Source organism: Amphiura filiformis, chromosome 9 (assembly GCF_039555335.1).
Source record: "Amphiura filiformis chromosome 9, Afil_fr2py, whole genome shotgun sequence".
Taxonomy (NCBI): Eukaryota; Metazoa; Echinodermata; class Ophiuroidea; order Amphilepidida; family Amphiuridae; genus Amphiura; species Amphiura filiformis.
Genome location: NC_092636.1, coordinates 13,704,878 through 13,728,211, shown reverse-complemented (window position 1 = coordinate 13,728,211; position 23,334 = coordinate 13,704,878). Strand labels below are relative to the sequence as shown.

General features: G+C 36.8%; 1 protein-coding gene across 5 annotated transcripts in view; it reads left to right on the top strand.

The window, feature by feature from the left end:
* LOC140160656 (OTU domain-containing protein 4-like) overlaps window positions 1-23,334 on the top strand; it is a 50,736-nt gene that overhangs the window by 5,963 nt on the left and 21,439 nt on the right. For all 5 annotated transcript variants that reach the window (XM_072183926.1, XM_072183928.1, XM_072183927.1 and 2 more), the window contains exons 2-11: window positions 8,172-8,255; window positions 9,032-9,082; window positions 9,385-9,431; window positions 10,297-10,369; window positions 10,881-10,962; window positions 16,488-16,645; window positions 17,365-17,476; window positions 20,312-20,376; window positions 20,965-21,065; window positions 21,305-21,444. In XM_072183926.1, coding sequence (XP_072040027.1) covers window positions 8,172-8,255; window positions 9,032-9,082; window positions 9,385-9,431; window positions 10,297-10,369; window positions 10,881-10,962; window positions 16,488-16,645; window positions 17,365-17,476; window positions 20,312-20,376; window positions 20,965-21,065; window positions 21,305-21,444 — 913 coding nt within the window. The remainder of the gene's footprint in view (window positions 1-8,171; window positions 8,256-9,031; window positions 9,083-9,384; window positions 9,432-10,296; window positions 10,370-10,880; window positions 10,963-16,487; window positions 16,646-17,364; window positions 17,477-20,311; window positions 20,377-20,964; window positions 21,066-21,304; window positions 21,445-23,334) is intronic.

Sequence of the window (23,334 nt, the reverse complement as noted above, 5' to 3'; positions counted from 1 at the left end):
TCAAAATCGTGAACATTCTCGATGGAACCCAAAATGCGCTTTGGACGCCCAAATGCGCGAAAATGTGCACTTTTGCGCGGACCGCGCAAAACTCCGGTGCCTAATGTATAGGCCTTGCACAATATACCAACTCTTGCTATAAAGCCATGTCTTCCACTGTGGGTTTTATATTAACCCATTAAATGAATGAACAAAGAAAGTGTAGTCAGTAAAACAATAAAAATATATAAATTAATTGATTTAATTAATTACCGGTAAATAAGTGATGTCATCTGAGGTCAAATGTCATCCTAAAGGTCATCCAGGGTCAAAGGTCATAATGGGTCAATGGGGTGAAACAGTACCCTATCAGCTGGATTGGGCTTAAACTTGGTAAAATAAATCTGAGGAATCAGGCCACACCACCTCAATGCCTTCGGCAAAATATTTCCCTAAAATATCGCAAAGTAGTTTGATTAACAGATTTCACCTCTGACCTCGATCACAAACATGGCTGCGCCCAGTGAGACCATGGCACGATAGTTGTGAAAATCAATCGCATTATTTGCCTCGTTTACCGACGTGCTTTGACAAGTTTGCAACAGGTTTTCAATTCATCTTGTATCAGAGAAGCAAATAATAAGATGGACTAAGGACAAATATTGCCACGGACATCGAATAGACGGCGAAAACATGACGAGATATCGAGATTTGTTCCATTGACCACCATTGCACTGCCCGAATGTTTTCATATGCATTGATCATACCTTTGCATGTGTGTATTAGCATCCACACAAAGAAAAGTTAATTGTGGGGCCCTGATGACTGTCCACCAAAGTGAACCAAAATGACATCTTGATAGCTTAGAACCAAGCTACTGTCCGGTGGTCACAATTTGCATATTATATTGCTCTTTATGTGTCTATAGTCTCTGTGATTGTGCATGTGTAATAGTGTGATTATATGTTTTGAAATTGTATAATACAGGAAATGGTCATTGAATTTTGAATATAACTAAACTAAAGTATTTTCTTTGAGTTCCAAAACTTGGGTTGAACACTGTTATTTTAATTATCAATTATGCAATGGTTAAATAAATTTGTAGACAGATTTGGGAACATATAGGCCTATTTATAAACTGTCACATTAAAAGTATTACACTGAAATCGGAGGTAATTATTTTATTGTATTATTAATATTATTATTATTATTTTTTTTATATATTTAAAAAAAAATTTGTTAAAATTATTGGGAAATAATTCATTCATGTATTAACTTTTTCATGTTTGCAAGGCCAGGGCTCTTTTCTTGCACAGATTGTGCTAATACATGTAATATGTAATAGTACACTACAAGATTCCTGGCGACGGAGTATCTCTGCTGCAATGGTACTTCGCGGCTACTACCGCTGCTACTATCGAGTACCCAATCCCATTGTTGTGGTTACCTAATAAATTATTTTGCTTTTTATATTTTGATGTATTTTCGCCAGCCCATAGGGCTGGTATCTAATTCTGAGATGGGATTTGTGTACACTAAAGATTAGCTAAGTTTATAGCCTTCTTCTATTGGTATGAATTATTTTTTTCACTTCTTGTGGTGGAAATGTTTTTGATGTCTGCTAATTCGATTTGCAAGGAAAAGAAAGTATGTTTTGCCGTTTCAACGAAAGAAAACGATTGAGTACGGTAATGCCAAAGTTATGTTTGAATTAATTATGACTTAAAAAGTTATCATAGGTTAGGCCTACACATATAAACATAAACTTGTTCAGCAATCAGCATAAAAAAATGACATGGTCAACAATTAGTAATTAGTGGGGAATGATCACTGGAACAAGGTCATATCAGTGGACTACTGAGCATAGCATGATGTTTGGTTGCCTGTGAGTGCATAATTGATATGTTGATAACAGATCTAATAATGTTGTAGAATCAAAATCTTCATTATATGGACCACATTGAAGTCAAAGTAATTATCTATCCTATCATGTATCGTTTTATGGATAAAATTGACTCAAAATGTTATTGATGATATTATTGCTATCTTTAACATCAGTTTTGTCTTTTCAACGGGAAAAATCCGATGGAAAATAAAGTTTTTAGGGCTAGCTATAATATTGAACAATATATCCCATATTTTGACATGCACTTATAGAAAATAAATAAATTATTGTCTTACTTTATAAATTATAAATACTGTAAAATGACACATAACTAAAGTGAGGCCACTTTCTATCTTTTTTATTTGATTCATAAAATTACATTCAACAAAATGATTGAAGACTGAGAAAACACATAGTGCAGACTATTACAGAATGGAGTAGGTAAGATGCCATGCCCATAGCTTTGCAGGAGTTTCGGACTAACAATCAACACATTCAAAAAATACAGTTTAAAAGTGAAGATTGTAGTGAATGATCAGTCCTTTATCATGTGCTTGCCACTATCTTTATAGTAAACTATACATTGCGAAATAATATAAAATCATTTTAAAATAAAATGTGCATGTAAGTTAACTAACAACTGCAGTGTATTTTTTGATTTTAATAATAAGCATGGGTAAAAAGCAGTAAAGACAAAAATACAGAACAATTTGGAGTAATGAATTAAAGAGTTGACAGGAGTTATAGGAGTTAATGTTTTTGCTGTTTCAGTGTGCATGTTCTCACCATTGATGGTTTGGTGAACTGTCATGTAACATGGATGTAAGCGTGATCCTAAAAAATGCCTTTCACGGTGACCCAAACTATTTACAAGACCTCTTCTGCATTGAGGCTGGCCTTCCCTTTTAAAGGGAATTTTTATTTAAAAAATGACTGTGCAATATCTTTTTTATGTCTGTACATGCAATTTGGCATATGGGTATGAGATTCTTAATAAAACACCTATGATTAAAAAGTTCTTCTTGAAAAAGACAATGGGAGATTCCTTGAGTTCTAATATAGATGCACAGATATCTACTTCACTTGTCCCAATGTGACTAGATTCCATGACTTTCCTTTCAAAGGTGCCATACTGTAAAAGCCTCTAAGGGCGAGTTTCCCGACAGGAGTCTTATTAAGCCGTAGTCTTAAGGTGGCCTTGAGGCTACTAAGCCTAGCCCGCTCTCGAAGCCCGAGTCTTAACTCTAGCCGGATTTCTTCAACGCAAATTCAACCTAGTCTTAGTGGCCTTGCAGGCTTAACGCTTGACAACCTCGTCCCTTTCAACCAGCGACTTAATTGTATAGGCTGTTGGAGGTAGATGTACATAAGCTGTGGTCCTCACGGTTTACCGTACTAACTATAAATAGCTCTGATGATATGCTCTGATCATGCTGATACATGTATAAGCCTTGCACAATATACCAACTCTATAAAGCCAATGTCTTCCACTGTGGGTTTTATAAAACCCATCAAATGAAGGAAGAAAGAAAGTGCAGTCAGTAAAACAAGTAAATATATATATTAATTGATTTAATTAATTACCGGTAAATAAGTAATGTCATCTGAGGTCAAAGGTCATCCAACAGGTCATCCGGGGTCAAAGGTCATAAGGGGTCAAGGGGGTGCAACAGTATCCTATCAGCTGGATTGAGCTTAAACTTGGTACAATAAATCTGAGGAATCGGGCTACGGTAAATAAAAGTCCCTAGGATTAGGCTGATACCACTTTATATTAACCCTTTAAATGAAGAAAGAAATGGTCAGATATATGAATAAATAAATAAATAAATAAATAAATACATAAAATAAAATTGATTGATTAACAAATTCATTAATTAATTAATGTCATCCGAGGTCAAAGGTCATCAAACAGAGGTCAAAGGTCATGTGGGTTCCAGCTATGTTGCTGTTATGCATACATGTACGGGCATATTGAGCTTAATAATCATTTATGCATACGGGTATTAACTCTAGTCAAGTCAATTTACAACATGATCATGATGATGGGAGCTGACCTTCAACAAGTTGAGAACCACCCATATCTTGGTGTCGAGCTTACATCTAATCTGGACTGGGGACTACACATAAAGAACATAGCAGGCAAAGCTCAGCGATCACTCAACTTCTTAACAGCGTAACCTGTACAAGTGTCCTGAGCAGATCAAACAACAAGCCTACTTCTCCATAGTTAGACCAGTTCTGGAATACTCAGGCACCATCTGGGATCCTCACTACCAGAAGCACATTTCAACCCTTGAGGCAGTCCAGCGGAAGGCAGCTCGCTTTGTGAAGAGGAATTACCAGCGTACAGCCAGTGTTACCCAGGAGTTGAAATGGCCTTCACTTCAGGACAGAAGAACCATCTCACGCCTCACAATGCTCCACAAGATCAACTCTGGAGATTCACCACTCACAGTTCCCGGGAAGTTCCAACCAGTGAACACAGACAGGCCAGTTACTCGCAGCCATAGACCTGACCAATTCATCAACTATCCAGCCAGAACAGCTCTACAAGAACAGCTTCTACCCACAGACCATCAGGCAGTGGAGTCTACTCCCAGCCAGTGTCATCACTCAATCAACATCAGCCAAATCCTTCAACACAAATGCATGGAAGTACATGAACGACCACAAGGCACAGCTGTACATGGGCAGGCCAGCCGGACGTTCCACCTCTGCAAGCATCTAAACTTCACTCCAGTCACTGTATATTTGCGCACCCCTTTTAATTGGTTATCTGCACCCTCAGTTGTTTTGTGTGTAAGAAGTTGACATGTAACCGGAAGTCTGGATATTTATACCGCCTGGTCCTGTCCAGTATTACCTTAGAAGTAGAAGTAGAAGTGAGTTTTAATTCTGAATCATCGAATGTTTACATTTATTATTCATGTTATAATTACAAATTACATCTGATCTGACATCAGCCCGAATTAAGGATCTGAAGGGGCACAGCAACTTTTTTAGGGCAAGTTGAAAATTGCCTTGGATTTTCACTGAAAAGGCAAGGCAGCATGGTAGTTTGTAATATTTCAAGAGGGCATCATGGCAACTGTTGAAAATTTGAGAAGGGCACCAAGGCAATTTCTCAAAAGTGAAGAAAACACACACAAACAATAGATAGATGATTTTATAATGAAGGGGCACGGCTGGGGTACCAACGGCAACTTCATTAGAGGGCACGGCAAGTGACTGCCTTGGGTAAAGCACATATTTTGAGGGCATTACGGCAGTGGGGATGGGCACCCACGGCAAAATGCCATGGGTGCCGTGGGTTAATTCGAGGGCTGTCTGACATGTTTAGTCAGCAGGGCGGCAGTTGAAGTACCTATTGCTCGAGAAGTCTGGTTCACTTTTCCCCACTTGGGGTGTTGAACTGTACAGAACCAGAAGTCTAGCCAAGAACTTGCTCACTGAGCTGCTGAGAGGGCGAGATGCCGATTCACTCTGTCGGACATCCGGGAACATTGTCTCCTTCGTCCCCTTTGCACAAGCGCGCGCATAGCAACCAGCTCGAGAAAGGGGATCTGCACATGCGTACACTGGTTTTACAAGGCTATTTCCCCATTGTGACGTCAGTCCGTTGACCGAGAGAATGGCCGAGCGGTTTTAGAGAAAGGGATCATCCCTGATTCTGATATCTGGTCATGCACTCAGTCCTAGGTTCCTGGATAAGTTGGCGTTTAATAGTACAGCTATCAGCCGGGAGATACGATCGACGAGAGTCCAAATTGGCTTGCCTTAGGTGAAAATTCTCCTCCCTTCCAATAAGTAGGTGTATGAAAGGCAAACCTTATATGTAGTTAACACATTTGCTAGTCTGTAGTCAGCCAAATTCGTCTAGACCGGGGCCCAAACACAATACATATTTACATAGAAATTTAAAAGAACAGATTGGACAGGCTGGTCAAGGAAACCTACATAAATATGTTTTCTATACGGTACTTCACTTGACCCAAATATATGATTTTTTATGGTGATAAGACAATCGCACATGGAATTTTAGAGGGATTTTGATAGCAGTTCCATTAAAAAAGGCTGCTATCATCATGAGACTATAAAGATCTAGAAACACCGCCGAAATGCTGTTTTGGGGAATTTTGCTAGCAGAATCTTTTTGATGAAAGTCAATCTTTGAGTGACAAGATGTAACTTTGCTACGGAAAGTGCTATGACAAAAAGGTTTTCAGTTTTGGCTTTCTTTACTCAAGAGCTTTAATTTGATATATAAAATGATGCAGTTTGATGGCAAATTTGAATTCACCTAGCATACCTACAATAAGTTCCTAAATGGTCAGGAATCCTTCAATTGAGTTCAGTTTCATCACAGAATTTAATTGTAAAATTTCTTCTCGCCCTCCATATCAGCTTAGCACGTGCAGATATAGGTAGTGTGTGTGCGATGTTCCGTTAAAGTTTCAGAACTATTCGAAAAGAGAAAGGGGATCATCCCCGATTCTGATATCTGCACTCAGTCCTAGGTTCCTGGATAAGTTGGCATTTTATAGTACAGCTATTCTGAATCTGCCGACTCAACCAAGAAAGAAGAAGAAGAAGCTTCACATAAGGCTAGAAACCATTGCATTGAAAATCTAGTCAGATTCGCTGAAGCATGACACCATAAGTCAATGGAGTTCAGAAGTAAACAGTTGATCACGACAGGCGATCGCATCAAAAATGTTGCTAAAATTGCACTTCAACAAAATTTTAAGACTGTTCAAAATAGGCAAATTTTACTCAAAGGATATCTTACTCTTGCTTTTTTGGATTAAAATATAGTTTCCCTGATCCACAATTTCTGACAAGAATCGAAATTGATTCTTATTAGGCTATTGAAACTTGATATTGAGTTTAGCGTCCCATTTTTTTCCGCTCATAATGAGGCAACTATTTCATTATTCATTATTCATTATTTTCAAGGTTTCATTATCAGCGGCCTTTTACCAATGCTTATAGCACTTTTGTTCATTCTAATTGGGTATCGCCAGTCGCAATATAATGTCACAAACACACATAAACATTTATAAAAGTATAATTATCTTGCTTTTTGTTTTTCAAGTTTTAAAAGAAACTAAATGTATTCCGAAGTATACTATGCCAGTCTTCTTCACTCCAATTTGTACTAACCTCTCCGTATACATTTGAGGATAGGGAAAAATGGGGGGGGGGGGGATTGACTCATTAAATACAAAAATAACAATCATGCAGAACATTATGAAATAAATTTTTGGCACCAATTTGTCAAAACTAGGTCTTTCCTAGTTAAATTTTTTTTAATATTTAAAATCAACAATGTCCATCTGGTAAAAATATTTTGGCTAGGTTGATTTCTTTTCTAGTCTATTATCCCAAAGGTATAATTGAAATAATTGGATAGAGCAAGGGTCAAAAACCTGTATATTTTTAATGCTAAAATATTTAAATGTATTCATCTAATAGAGGTTATCCACTTTACTCATGCGTGACTTCTAACAAAAGGCGCTGGTTCCCGTAGTATTCCTCATTCAAACTAATTCAATGCACGACCTCGGAGTTACCTGCATGACTTTGGCGGGCTATTTTGAAATAGTCATGGTTGCACATGCAGGTACCTCTTTTGAAAGTCCTAAACAAGGTATAGGAGTCGCTGGTAGGATATGCAGCTTATAGAACACGGATAACCTCTATAGTTCTCTAGGCTTTCTATAGTTTTCAAAGGGTTAAAATAGAAAAAAATGGGTTTAAAAATTTTGTAGAACAAATTTTCTTTCTGGTTTAGTAGTAATTTGTAAAATAATGAATTATTTTCAGATTTTACATCTCAAACGCGGCACAAAATTCATAACGCGGGCGGTGGACGCTAAACTCATAATCAAGTTTCAAGTGCCTTAAGAAAATCTGTGGCAAAAATGCACCAAAATTAAAAATTACCCTGAATCAGTTCTTGAGACCCCCATTGGTGGCCCTAGACCCTGCTTTTTTGCCGGTCGATCAGTTCCCTAGACCTCAAGTTCGAAACTGGCGGTGGCACACTCCTACCAAAAAGAATATGAGTGCCCCCGGGTCAACTGCATAAAGGGTAGAAGTTCAAGCCCTGGGGGAAAATATATTTGGCACATTGAAATTTAAAGGGGAATAGGTTATTTATAGCATGTCAAAAGGGGGAATCTAAGCCAGAATTGCCCCCTCGGGTACACATTGCACAGCCCACCCCCCCCCCCCACCCACCCCACAGGTGTTTTGACAAATCATTAAGTTCATTAAACATTTTATATTGCATTTTCTACAGGTTTTCTACACTCAAGCCCTACATGTGCAAGTAAGAGAAGCTTGTGTACGATTCATAGAACATAATAGGGAACGCTTTGAACCAGTAAGTACATTGATCAGTTCTGGGGTGCTGTGAATTCACAGACTCCTCTGAATTCAGAGAGCCGGTTTGTGATTTCACATACTGTACTTTTCACTTGCTTCAAGTTTGGCAGCAAATAAAACACAAAGCAGTATGTTTGGTACATTAGATAGTTCATGAGCTTTTTTGCTTCAAATTCATCTAGTGTGCAAATTAAAATTCTATCTGCAATTTTTTTAAGCAGAGCAAAATGATGCGATAAAGCAGAAATATCTGAAAAACTTGCAGCATAACTTTGTTCACTGTTTTTTATGTTGTTGTAGCACATAGGAAATATTTAAACCACATTATAAACAACAGCATGTAAGCACCTTGAAACAAAACTAGCTAAAAATGCAGTAAGAAGTTAGGTGTCATATGTTCAAATCCGCACATGGGGTCTCAGCTGCACTATGGGAACCCTCTATTGGTGGTGTTCAAGGTCATCAAAGGTTATTTGAGGTCAACTTGTAAAATATCATTAAGACTTTTGGTTAAAATTTGGTCTCATATAAACAGTTTAAATCCTAATGCAACCATTATTATGTTTTGATGAATCTAAGATGAATTTTTAGCAATAGATAAACCTGATAAAGCGACATAGAGGTATTTTGATTGTATAAAAATGTTGTAGCATTAAGAATGAAGTAAAACAGTCAATTTAAGCAATAAATTAACTTACATAATTTTAAAAAAAAAAAAAAAAAACCCTGTTTTCACCTGTTAATTTATTTTTCTGTTTCATTCTTCCATACCAGTTTATTGAAGGACCATTTGATCATCATATCTACAGACTGAGAAATCCTAAGGTATGTTTGATTTCAATTACTATCTGAGAAACTGGGAGAGATCCAAAAAAGATGTGTACATGTAGTAGTTCACACTGAGACAATTAATTACCTGGATTTGCAGATGTTAACTTAATTAATTAAAAGAACCATTAGCTAACGTCATGCAGGGCTTATAATTAAGTGCAGGGCATAAATTGTGAATGTCCTAATTTAGGAATATAATTGTTATGAGTATCTAATATTTTGGATTTTTTGCTTAAAACTAAATAGATGTTATTGATGTTAATAAAGGTATTTGGGATTTTTTTTCTCCTATCTAGGAATGGGCTGGCCAAGTTGAAATTAGTGCTTTATCTCTTATGTATAAGTAAGTATGGGTTTAAACTTGACATTATATACCTTAATTGCAGTTCAAGTAGACTTCACTGCAATCCCTCATTCTACCTGCTCTCTTCCCTTCATCCTTTACTCCCTTTCGTTCCTTCCCCATTCTTACTCCTCTCCTTCCCTTCATCCCTCACTCCTTTAATTTCCCATTCCCTTCCTTCTGCTCTCCCCCTTTTCTTTTTTCTTCCTGATGTTGTTAAGATACAGTTTAAAGACCAGATATTCCACAGTTTGAGCTCTCTGAACATTGCCAATATCCATATTATGTAATGGGTATTTCCAAGAAACTCTAGTTTACATTGACAATCTCATGTCTAAGGCCAAAAAAAAAATTGTTTGTTTGTCCACGTCCGACCGACCATGTACCCTGGTCCCGACCTTGTCTTTTTTTTTTTTTTTTTTTTTTTATTTATTTTTTTGGCATCGATTTTCGTATAAAACAGTTGTTAGTATAAATTTAAAGAAAGAAAATGTAAAGAAAATTAACAGTATAACATGCAGAACCATCTCAAGAGTTAAACCAGTAAAGTGCTGTGTGTTTTGACTTATTTACCAGTCTTCAAATTGTCAGTTTCAAGTGCAATATCTGTAAAAATATAAAATATAATAAAAAAAAATCCGACCTACCGACCCAACTGTTTCATAAGCCTCTATGGACAAACAAACAATTTTTTTTTTTTGGCCTAAAGGCATGTTCACAAAATATTGCAAAGTCAGTATGCAGTGAAACTTGTGTAATGCTCAGTAAAAGTAGATCATAAACTCAGTACATTGTTACCTTTTCATTTTCATAGTTATCCTTTCATTTGTTACTTTTTCGTTTTCAACTTGGCTTTTCATTTTAGGCGTGATTTTGTCATATACCAAGAGCCAGAGCAGGCACCCACCAATGTAACTCAGAATGGATTTGAGGATAAGGTAAGTCAAATCTGTCACTTAAAAAAAAAATTTAAACTGCAGTTTGGATATCCATAAATCCACATACAAAATACTCTTGTCATCTTAAGGTGGTACTACACCCCTTGATAAATTTGTGACTATTTTTGCATTTTTCTCAAAAACTAATAAAACACTCGTCAAAAGTTATGTATATAGGGGCAAGGAATCCAGTTACTACACTGGAATTTCAGTGACTCAAGACTTAGTTATTGATTTATTGATCAAATATTGGTTTTCCCTCATTTTTGACTGTAACTCCACAACTGTTGTCTGTGCGGTAATAAAATTTTTAGTGCAGTAGTTGTAGTCCTTGCCCCTATAATATATACATATCTTACTTGTCACCAATGCGCTCTAATTTTTGAGAAAAATGCAAAAATAGGCACAAAATTGGCCAGGGGTGTAGTACCACCTTAAAAGTTGTTTTTTGATGTATCACTATCAGTATTATAAAACATTATATGAATGTTGTTTTATTTTTCTAATGCAGGTTATGTTGTGTTTCTCTCATGGCAATCACTATGACAGTGTCTTCAGAAAGAGATTTCAAGAAGCTGCTGCCATATGCCAAGGTATGTCGAACATAGTATCAAGAAATTTAAGGAGGAGAGTGTAGTATACTCCACCTAAAAAAAAAAAAAAAAGAAAAGCGCAGTGATTTATAGTGCGCTACGCACAGGCACAACGCCTAGGCGTTGATCCTCAGCACACTTTACAGGTTGTCGCTGACCACTACGGCCCACATCATTCCATAAACCATTAAGGTTAAACAAAGTGTTGAAGGGCTTTACCTCCAGAAAAAATATATTATTACCTTATACGTAAGAAAATATGTCTACTTATCATGTGAAATTAAAAAATCCGGAAAAAATTGTGTGAAAATGTGTTTTTAGCCTATTTTTTCAGCTGTTATCAAGCACTATTATTCGATTTGTTTACAAGCGCCAAGCAACTGTCGTCTAGGAGAGTGATTGACATCTTTATTATTAGAGAAGAATGGAATCTGTATAGTTCATGAATATTCATGTAGTATTTACACAACCTGTATCCCAGCCATTTTTGCCTAGTTATCGTAATCGTTCATATAAGACGCCCATATGATCCATGGTGTTAAACTTTATATCTCTCGATCTTTGCGATCCGAAATATTGAATTTCAACTTTAGGCACATCTCTAGCAAGATAATTAAATACCTGTCACAAATAGAGGTCTTGAAATGTTACTTGCAACGTTAAAATGTGAATAGAGAACAAATCGGGTTCAAACATGCTTCAAAAATATGAAGGTAATTGTCAACGCCTACTACCAGAATAGCCGGAAGAGGGCAGACTTCATAAGGGAGTGTTCATAATATACTTTAGTGGGGACAAAGAATTGGGTTTTTGGTTTTGTTTTTTTATATTATCTTCCTGTTCGGGTGTTTCGGTTGGCACATTTTCGGGGCATTTTCATGCACTTCACAGGAGGTTTTCGTGGTTTCTCTGTAGCTGCCGTGTGTACTTTTCCCCCACGTACAGGGTATAAATCCCGGGGTATAAATAAATAAATGAATAATAACATATAAAAAAAAGAATCTGGAACTTCAACGTCAAAAAACAAGACAAATTGTACTCTGCTAAAAATATCAACCCCTATCCTCTCTGAGAATAAAAATAATAAGACTCCAACCTCACCTGCAAAAAAATATTTTTTCGGGGGATAATTTGGGATAAGTTCGGGCCTATTTTATTGCGACAATTTTCAAAATCTATAAGGTGAAATGTGTCGTGGGGATGTGCGGCAGATTTGGGGTGCATTTTCAGCCATTTAGTTTAGACTCTGTTGTATTTTTAGCCATGATTTTATTGACCCTCAGTGTCATGAAAATTAGGTTCAAGAAGGGTATTTTCAATAATTTTCTCGAAAAAGTAAAAATTTGCGAAAACTTTCAGTCCAAAAGTTGATACAATTTTGGGTCTGTTTTCTTCAAATTTGGTTTAAAATCGTACCGCAGTTTTTCGGAGTCACAGCCTCACATCCTTACCCAAACCAGCTTGAGAGGGTTCCCCCGGGTGTGTGCAAATTTGCAATTTATAGGCCTACACTCGTTATTTAAGCCTAAAATCAAAGTGTTAATACCATTAACACTGCCATGGCCCGTTTTGTCGTGATGACTGGCTTCCAAAATGTAGGCCTATTTTAAATTATAAATCTGGTCCCGCTAGAGGTGTGTTTTTACCCGCGGAGGTCTCTCCCTCGGGTTCGTGGATGTGCCACAGTTTAGGAGCAACAAATTATTCATGACGATGCGTGAGATTTTACTCATTTTCCAGCTTTTTGCGTGAGATTTATTACCTAGGCGTGAGATTATACTACCTTGGCGTGAGACCGTGAGCAATGCGTGAGAGTTGACAGCCCTGCTTGTAGGCCTATACCGCGTATGTCTACCGTGATGACAGTAAGCGTAGCTGCCGGGGGGGCAATTGCAAAATTGCCTATTTGGGTCCCCGCCCCTAGTGCAAGGAAAAAAAGAGGGAAGGGGGGGGGGAAGAGGAAAAAAGAGAGGAGAGGGTGAGAGGAGGGGCAGAGAGATGGGGAATCCAAACGATATGCAATACAGCTCAATAGGCCTACCATATACGATTATGATAAGCCTGGCAAAAATTGTCTATTTGGGCCCCCGCCCCCAGTGGGAAATTTGGTGGATTTGGGGCCCTCCTGGAAAAAATCCCAGCTACGCCGCTGCGTGATGATGTTGCAAAGTTGCGGGTGTTCATATGATAAATTTCCCATTTCCACTCGACTACAACAGACCAGCACGCATGGCGCCAAGCAGTAGCTAATCCCGAGCTAATCAGAGACATGCGTTTCTCTTTCAACAGAAAATAATGTGACCATGTGACTGACACGATGTACGCTTCAAATAATTATGCTCTCAAGCGTCAAAAGTATGATAATGGAAAATATTTATAATGAACACTCCCTTATTTAGCCACACCTTTCTCGTGTTGCCTGGTATATCAGCAAAATCCTACACCTATCGCCTTCCCTTGGTAAAATCCCTGATAAAAACTCGTGATATTGAAATTGAATTTCAGCGCCAGAACTTCCGTCATTCTAGCATCATGGATGGATATGCAGTGGCGCCGCTAGGGGGCAACATTTCCCCAATATTTTTTTCTTTCCCATCCAGTTTTTAGGCAAAATCCCCACAATTCTGTAATTTTCCACTTTTGCGGCAATTTCAAGTGCAATAAGTGCCCCGTCTCAAATTCACTTCCCCAGGCCCCATGCCCTTGAAAAAAAATTCTGGTTCCGCCACTCACGGGTATGGCCATAGCTAGGCGTTCCCCCGTTGCCCTTGGTTATGCTGAGAGAAATTTAGAGCTTGTAGTTCAATTCCGCCAATTTTAGAAATTTTAAAGGTAGGCCTATATACAGTGTAGGCATGTATATAGCCTATAGAAAAACGGATCACAGTCAAATAAAATATAAAAATCGCAGGCCCAATAATTTTACCAATGGCATTTATTGAGCTGCTCACTTCTTGAAAATCCTATGGTTTAATATTGATATTATAATTGAGCTCCTTGTCAAGCTCCTCAGTAGGCCTACACATAGGAGAGTGACTAACTGAGCTCCGCTATTTTCAGAAATGAAGGCCTGGCCTATTAAATGAATAATTAGGATTGAGGCAGCCTTTTGTTTCATTTTACAGAACTTTTTAATCCCCCAAAATTAGTGTTGTTTTTTTTTAATGGGGAATAGGCTTTTAAAACGAAATTCAAATTTGGCAATATTTTCCATTGCTTAATGAATTGATCTGCGTGAAAATGCCTAAACATGTGGCCAGAGCGGGATGACTGGTATAAAAATCTTAACTTGTGAGAAAGGACGTAGGCCTATGGGGTTGTATGAGGCTGTGGATCACGAATGCCCCTTTAATGTGTGCTAGGTAAAGTCATTCTTCCTTTCGACCTGCCAAAATTTATTCCCTCCCCCGGCCCCGGCTTGCCAAAAAATTGCTTTCTCGAAAGGCTGTGCAATCAGTACCGGTAGGCCTAGTATTAGTCTACTAATTAGTAAGCCAAAATTTCCAAGCGACTCGCTAAAAATCGCTTGCCTCCCGTCTCGGCCAGCCGAAAATCGCAAGTTGTCCGCACCCCCTGGACTGCCAAATTTTGTGGCCCCCTCCCCTTGGCCTGCCAAAATGCCCCATCCCTTTGCATATAGCCTAGGCCTATATGTAGGCATGTAGGCATATGCCAATTTTTTGGGATCCCCAATTTCCATACCCATGATACCCATATCTTAAATGGATTTCTAAATATCTACCTGTTGCCCGGGGGGGGGGCACATCAAAAAGTTTTGGTGGGTATGCTCCCGGAATTTTGAGGTGGTGGGTCTTTGGGAGCTGCGGCGTTCGGTACAAGGGGTCTTTCGGTGACTGCGAACCGCGCTGTGAACAAGTAAAATGGGGTCTTTTGGAGCTGAAAAGTCAAAATCAAGGGTCTTTCTTGGCTTTTTGGTTGAAAATCGCCTGAAAAAACAAGAAATATGAGGAATGAGCAATTTTGGGGTCTTTTAGAGCTGAAATTATCAAAATCAAGGGTCTTTCGGAGTGTTATTTTGGTCAAATATAGGGTCTTTCGAGACTGCGAAACCCAAAAGGGGGTCTTTCGGGGAGCATACCGTATGGTCATTTGTGTTGAGTGCCCCCGGGACCTGTTGCAAGCGCAGCATTGGCGCTAGATTTTAAGCTAGAAAATACCTAAATATTTTAAAATCCAAACTCGGCAACACCACTTTGTGACGAGCAAATACAGCCCGTAAGTAACATGTCGTACATAAACAACGCGTGTTAAAAAAAAAAATGAGAGTGTCACTTCTGTCCAAAAATTTGAATTTTGGCCTTGAGCAGCGACAATCAGAGGTAAGAAAAACACAGTATGACGCAGCTTGAAATATAGAATCACTATATGATTTTTGAAGTTTGTACTTCAAAGCACAAGCTTCTAAACGAGGTGAAATGGTTCGAAAAAAAAATTGATTTCGCTGTATCTTTTTATCGCGAAACTGGACAATTTGGCAGCAGCGAGTCGGAAAAATAGCAAATATCTCAATTTTCTGCTATCGAAATAAAAATTTAAATAGCACCTGCATGCAGAAGAGGGTTTATAGAAATAATGTAGGTCAGAATTTTGTCTATGAAATCTTGCACGGAATTATTATTACTGGTTACAAAAGCGACATACAAGTGGAGGCCATTTTACTTCAAATTCGCCAACATTTTAAGCTTACATAAAAAATCGAGACAACCAATATCAAGAATGAATATGCACATTCTTTTACTGACTTGTTTGTAATGTGCGTCAAGTTCCCAACAAAATCGCCACTTCAATGAGAAATTATGGCCGTGTTCCAAAAAATCTTGATGCTCCGGAAAATGAAAAAAAATTGAAATGTTTGAAAAGTACATTTCATTTTGAGCCAAGTGGAAAATTCAAGCATAATAATGACCCTTACACTTTCAGCTTTTAGGCGTAGTTTTGCGTTTTTCTCTCCGATATTTATTTCCAGAAATAGATAAGTTTAAAGGGGGCTACGTGCATCCCATTTTGCTTCTGAAAATGGCAAAATTGTGTATAACCTTAAACAACAATTCAGGGACTTTGCTGCTTCAAGAGCGCACACCCTAGACATTCCACAAATAACCATCGCAACCAGGATCAGCTCCCCGAGTTTCGTACGGGTTACAACGAGACAAGTTAGCAGTAAGTTCCTTGTCCAGGGAATTTCAAGCTAACTCAATTTTTCCACGAGAACAAACTAGGCACCACCAGGGTTCGAACCCGCAACCTCTCGCACCATAGTCGAACGCCTTATCGATTGAGCTAACTTGACTACATGTAGTATATAATGTAGAAATATATACTGCCATGGGAAGTTCTGATTCAAAGTACGATGGGCCCGAGATGGTATCAATAGTAGTTCTTTAAAATCTTATTATATATCTTGCAAAGAGATGGATCACAATTTCTATCAAATTTCGAGTGATGTAGGATGTTTTAACATTACTACAGTGAATTTATACAATTTGTGTGTATTACTTTCATAGCTGTTATTTATGAGATCCTATACAAAGATGTGTTCAAGTTACCCAGAGAAGCAGATGAAGCAGTGGAAGTCCTCCGATCCTCAACGAAAAAACCAAGACGAGATAGCTTTGGTAGTCAGGATGGGAATAGGGAAAATGATCCAGAGCTAGAGATACTGGTAAGCAACAGTGTCTTAGGGATGAAATCAAAACCTGACGGGCGGTTGCCTGCCGGTTCCGCTCAGTTCCATCCGGTTCCCATTGTTTAGAACAAAAGCAACCGGGTGGAACCGGACGGAACTGGTGGAGTTTTGATTTCATCCCTTAGTTAGAAATTGAGGTTTGCTCATCGTAGAAATATTATTTCCTGTCCTAATATGACCTTCAGAACAATAACCAAACTTCTGCAGCATGTTGAGGGTTTAAAGAGTTTAAATATGTGTTGGTACTTTTATATGGCCTTGTCTGGTAAATCTGACCTTCTCATCACCTTTAATTTTTATAAAGCAGTAGAAAAAAATTCTTTTCAAACATTTTACTCATTATTTTCTGTTTTGCCTATCATGGTCGATAGGCATCATCAAAATGATGATGGATGATCCTTCTGGTTGGAGGTATCCCAACTGTAGAGGGTGTATTTTCAGTCAGGAGAGGATCATACACATGACTTGGGTATAGTGGGCCACCTCATCTCTGTTCATGACGTTGGGTCCTCGTCATCTGATCCAAATGGATTCTTTGACATGTCTAGCATAAGACGGTTGCTTTTGTTACGTTGTGAACAGAGACGAGGAGACCCACTACCTAAGTCACATGTATGATGAGATGGTATAACATAACCAGGATTGTTTCTAATTCCCTTGATGGGTTTCTCCTCTTTTTAATTGTTTCTTTCCAGGATAATGTGAGGGCTCATAGAAGACCTCCACTACCATACAAAGTAGCCAAAGCATTAGATCCAGAAATTTACAGGAATGTGGAATTTGATGCTTGGAATGAGATGAAGAAAGGTAAGCAGATAGAATACTTTGGTGTTGCAAAACTCACTCATATCAGTAAAAAAAGCTGCTTTTCTCATAATGGGTCAAAGTGGACTGAGTGAGTTTTGGAATACCTGTCTTCAGGTACGTATATGTATGTCTTCAAAAATAAAACCCATTACAATCAGTCTTCAGATCGCCCCTATTGAACCCATACTTTTCCCTTTTAGTGTGGGCTTTATTTTTCTCAATATTTGAGCAACACTGTTAGCTTGACATCGGGTACCGCTCCGACTCGCCTTGATCAAATATGTCACAAGATCAAAAGTGGTCAATTACAGAATAGTCTTTCAACCCATAACTTGAGTTTTATGAAAATGTCATTGTGGATACAGCATGATAGAATCTGTTCATAGAATTGTCTATGATTTTGATGTATGCTATTTTCATATGCGCTGATAACAAATCTGAAATCCGATTCTGAAGAAAATATGTTTTTTTTAAATCTTCATGACATTATTAACATTGTATGTTTTGAAATGGTAAATTTGAACTTAAGGGTAGACGAGGTATTGTTGGTCGAAGCAACCTTGATGTTTTGCCAAAGTTCATTCTACAAATCGTATACTCTGCAAACTAATTTATTGTTGTTAATTAGTTATGTACGTTTTACAAAAGTGTTGTTGTTTCAGCCCTCTTCACAACGTAACTCAAGAACCGCAGCACCTATAAAAGTATATCTGTGATATTTTAATTCTTCTACACGCTCGCTATGAATTGAGCAATGCAGTTTTTGCTTAAGCTCACTACCATTCGTAAGATGCTGTGAACTACCAAATCACAACAGTTTAAAATAATTAATAACCTTAATTCGATTTTTTATCCCAATGAATTGCAAACTTGATCAATTAAACAGAGATGCCAGACTTAAGGAAATTTCCTGATTTCAGGAAATTTTGCTTGGATGTTTATGTGCAAAAGTATACACAAAAGTAAATTTTCAGGAAATTTTCAACCATTAAGGTTGGTCTGAACCCTGGAATTATGGAAACTTTCGGGCCTCATAACTTCTAAATTGTTGGTCTAAAGTATATAAAAGTATACATATTTAGAATGGCAAAGACTTGATAAGTTCATCTGTGAGGTCAAATTTGGGCCAAAATGGCACTTTTGGCCCAAAATCCCCAAAATAACGGTTTTTGGCCCACTTCTTTTTTGTGCACCGTAACAAAAAAATTTTGGGCCAAAATTATTTTTTTCTTAATTTTTAAAAACTAGATCGAAATATCTAGGACACGTTTTTCATTTTTTGAATTTTGACCAATTTCACCAAAAATATTTGAAATTTGTGCCAAAATTTGGCTTTTTATGATTTTTTGAAAAATCAGCATTTTTGGACCATTTTTGGCAAATTTCTCAAAGTAAGTCGAAATTCAAAAAAATGAATAACCAGCTCCTAAATATTTTTATCTAGTTTTTAAAAATTAATAAAAAAAAATTTTGGCTCAAGAATTTTTTGTTACGGTGCACAAAAGAAGTGGGCCAAAAAACCGTTATTTTAGATTTTGGGCCAAAAGTGCCACTTTGGCCCAAATTTGACCTCACAGATGAACTTATCAAGTCTTTACCATTCTAAATATGTATACTTTTATATACTTTAGACCAACAATTTAGAAGTTATGAGGCCCGAAAGTTTCCATAATTCCAGGGTTCAGACCAACCTTAAGTAGAGTTTAGTTTCTTCTCACCGCTTTGCATCATGCACATACATACATTAATTTCTCTTTTGTATTAGTGATAGGCTGTACAGCCCAAAAAAAAGGGTGATGTTTCAAAAAGCTTAGGGTACCAGCTGAATTGAAGCAGCTAATCCTCCTGAGCATTTTGACACCTTTTAAAAAAAATTGGTTGAAAAAATGAGACAGTGCCGCCAAAAAAAAAGCGACGCATAAGGGGGATTTCTTGGGATCCCCCCTATTTTTCACTTTTTTGACACTTATGGGCATTTTCTTTGCTGTTTGTTGGATTCTAATGATTATTTACATGATTTTGGGTCCCTGGATATATTTATGCAATTTTTACACAAATTGTATGTTTCGATGCAAGTTTAAGAGCCAATTTAGGATGTGAGGGCGCTGTTCAGCCTAATAGCTGTTACGTATCCCCCCTACTAAAATTTTATCATTTCTTATTATCAAAGCAAAGTTACTGATAAATAACATCTTCTGTCCAAATTTGAACTCTCAACCTTATTTCACTTGTGCGTGGTACCCATTTGAAAATGTGTAGAGACGCTTCCATTGACTTACATGTGATACAAAGTTCGTTGACCCCTGTATATTGCTATGGGCAGGTTACCCCTGTATTAAAAATTAGTGCCGCGGCCACAACAAATGTGATAAATGGCTGAAAATTTCAGAATATGGATGATTGATGATTATCTCTAGTATGATTAACTTAAAAATCAAAAATGGTTCCGAAATGGGTCGCTAAAAGGTAAAGCGCCCTCACGGCCTAATTTTACCCAAAAACGTTAATTTTAAGGACACTAAAAAGTTTCATTTAACACAAAGTGCATAAATGACCTTCCTGGACCTAAAACTATGTAAGTAGATACCAAAAATGCATTACATAATCCTTAATGTGGTAAAATTCACTTAAAACTAGAAAATAAGGGACAAATCTGCCCCCCCCCTTGTGTGTCGTTATTTGGCCGGCACTGTCTCAATTTTTGGCCGATTTCAATGAAATTGGTGTCAAATTACTCAGAACACCAAGCTGCATCAAATAAGCTGGTACCCTAAGCTGTTTGCAACTACACCCTTATACAGCCTATCACTATTTGTATCTTTATTTTGATTGTAGAGCAACAGCATAAAGATTACTTGATAGCAACTGGATTACAGTATGCTCCAGGTGACAAGTGCCAGGTAAGTTATCATCGGTCTTGTTCACAATATTAAAAACATGAGAAAATGTGACACGATATATCCAATGAGGGAATACACAAAAGGTATAAACAAAGTTAATTAACTGAGAAATACCTTTTGTGTTATTCTCCCAATGGATGTTATGATGTCACATTTTTTTATTTCATCAATTCATGCTAGTGTATCCTTTTAGATCCATCCACTGGTTCCCTGCTGTAATTTGTGTATTAAGATATTTCCAATGCTAGCTAGCACAGAAGACTTTTGAAGTGTTGATAATTTCACAAAATCTTATCCATTGTTGTCATATTGTCATGTTGGAACTGTTATTTGATTAATCTGATATGCATAATAATAATTTGATGTTGTTTTGCAAGTTGAAAAGTCACTGTGTGGGCATTTATCATTAGAGGCACGGGTGTTCAATGGAATGAATGCATTGTGTACATTGTTGGATTACTTTGATGTTTTACGACAAGGTAGCAATTTTGTCCAAGCTCAATATGAAAAAGTACAGTACCGGTAATATTTTTTTGAGATGGACAAAGAAATTACAACTTTGTTGTTCATTTTTCATTTTATTTACAGGTTGTTTTAGAGGATTCCAAGAGACTGTATAATGCTCACATTCAAGAAGTACAACCTGAGGATGGACCTGTCACAGTGTACATTCAGGATCTTGGGGAAAAGTAAGTTATACAACAAATAATACTTTTGATAGCATGGAAATCAAATTTAATTTCAGTCTTATCAGACCAGGTCAGTTGTATTTGAATATAAAATAAAGTAACTTCAAACAACAAACAGCCCCCCCCCCAAAAGAAAGAAACACACAAAAAAAAACATGCACCATTAAACACTATTTGGTGTTCGTTCTTGTATCAATTTCCATAACAATTTTCCGTGTTGTATTCTAATCCCATTGCAGGCATACAGTCCCCCGGAAGAATCTCCGTCCAGTGGCTCCAGTGACTCCTCAGAGACCATGGAGTCCAGTGATTGGTAGAGGGTACAGAAATCTTTCAGGCTACTATCAAAAGTACACAAATGGAATGGTACCAGATGCAGGTGAGATCCTATTCCTATCACCCCCTTTTAAAGAAGCCCTGCTCCATCTCTTGTAGTCTTCTCCTGGTCCGTACCATATGCAAATGAAACAATCAGAATAGCCCTGAGATTCCTCATACTTAAAAACCCCAACTCATGATTGATGCACCAGATGGTGGTTTTCTCAAAGTGACGAACCCCAGATTACTAAAAATGGTCCTTGTCACCCTTGTATTGTACTTATTGCATTGGACATTGAAAAGCTGTTCTTATCATGGTCACCACCCATATTTGGCAAATTGTTTGAGGTTTATAGGAATGGCTTTAGTATACAGTAATGTGGTATTATTCAGTATTTAGTAAATTACAACCAAATAAAGCAACCGTGCTCTAAGCCCAAGACATAGATGAGGCATTTGACAATCATAATCATCAAGCCTGAAACAAGCAGGCGCCGAAGCGATTTTACCCTCACGGTTACCGAGTTTTGACGCCTGGATCCAACCAGAATTACACGCCCAGGCGCCAGAGAAAATCTGAATTTTGCGCCCGGTATATATGACCATTATTGCTCCATTTTGACAATTCAGTGCTCAGGAAATGACCCAGTAAAACTTCATCAGGCAAGCTCATTTCCACTCAAAATATTGGCCATTTCCAATGTATTTTCAACAAAATGCAGTGCCAAATCTTATCGTTTACCTAATATTTTGCCAATTTTCCTTGATATTTGCCTTCAGGGCTCATAATTTTGGCAGTATTTTGCCTTGTTTTCTGGTTAGGTGATCACGATGATCGCGATCATGAAAATGCCATCTTGAATTTTGCCAATGTGTTTCTAGATATTGTTTTTCCTAAAATCATGAAAAAAAAGACAAAATAAAATAAAATAAAATAAAATAAATAAAAATGAAATGAAATGAAATGAAATGAAATGAAATTATTAAATTAAATTAAATTAAATTAAATTAAATTAAATTAAATTAAATTAAATTAAATTAAATTTTAAATTAAATTAAATTAAATTAAAATATAAAAAAATAAAATAAATAAAATAAAATAAAATAAAATAAAATAAAATAAAATAAAATAAATAAAAATGAAATGAAATGAAATGAAATGAAATGAAATGAAATGAAATTATTAAATTAAATTAAATTAAATTAAATTTTAAATTAAATTAAATTTTAAATTAAATTAAATTAAATTTTAAATTAAATTAAAATATAAAAAAAATAAATAAAATAAATAAAATAAAAAAATAAAAGAAATAAAAAACATAAAATAAAAAAAATAAATAAAATAAATAAAATAAAATAAAATAAAATAAAATAAAATAAAATAAATTAAAAGTCTGTTCAGATAACATCTCAGGTGAGCATCGAAAGCTGTAGAAAAATAAGCATTTTGAAACTTTCAGAAAAACGACTCCTGGCTCTTTAAAAATGGCTCCTGGTTCGCTAGAAAATTACAGGACCAGGAGCCGCTTTTCCAAATGTTTGGCTCCTGGTTCAGACAGACTTATTTCCAGGCCTGATAATCATATACCGTAAAACCCTGTCTACAAGCATATATGGTGTTTTTTTATGAAAGCTAAATTAATTCGAAGCAAGCGTAAATATACCGATACAATAGTTGGTCTTAAAATAATACTTGTTTGTATATGCTTGAATCCGTAACTTATTTGCTCAAATTCTCCATAATGGTGCCTGGAATAATGTAGCTTTCATCAGAAGCACTCTATATGCTTGTAGACGGGGTTTTACGGTATGTGACCATCCACAACCAATCCAGTGTAATGTCACACTTTTGAGTATCTTAGGTTATTAAAAGTTAAAATCTCCATTAAACAAGCTTTAAAATGATATATCACTTGTCATGACTGCTAGGGAAATAGGTGCTCTAATATCA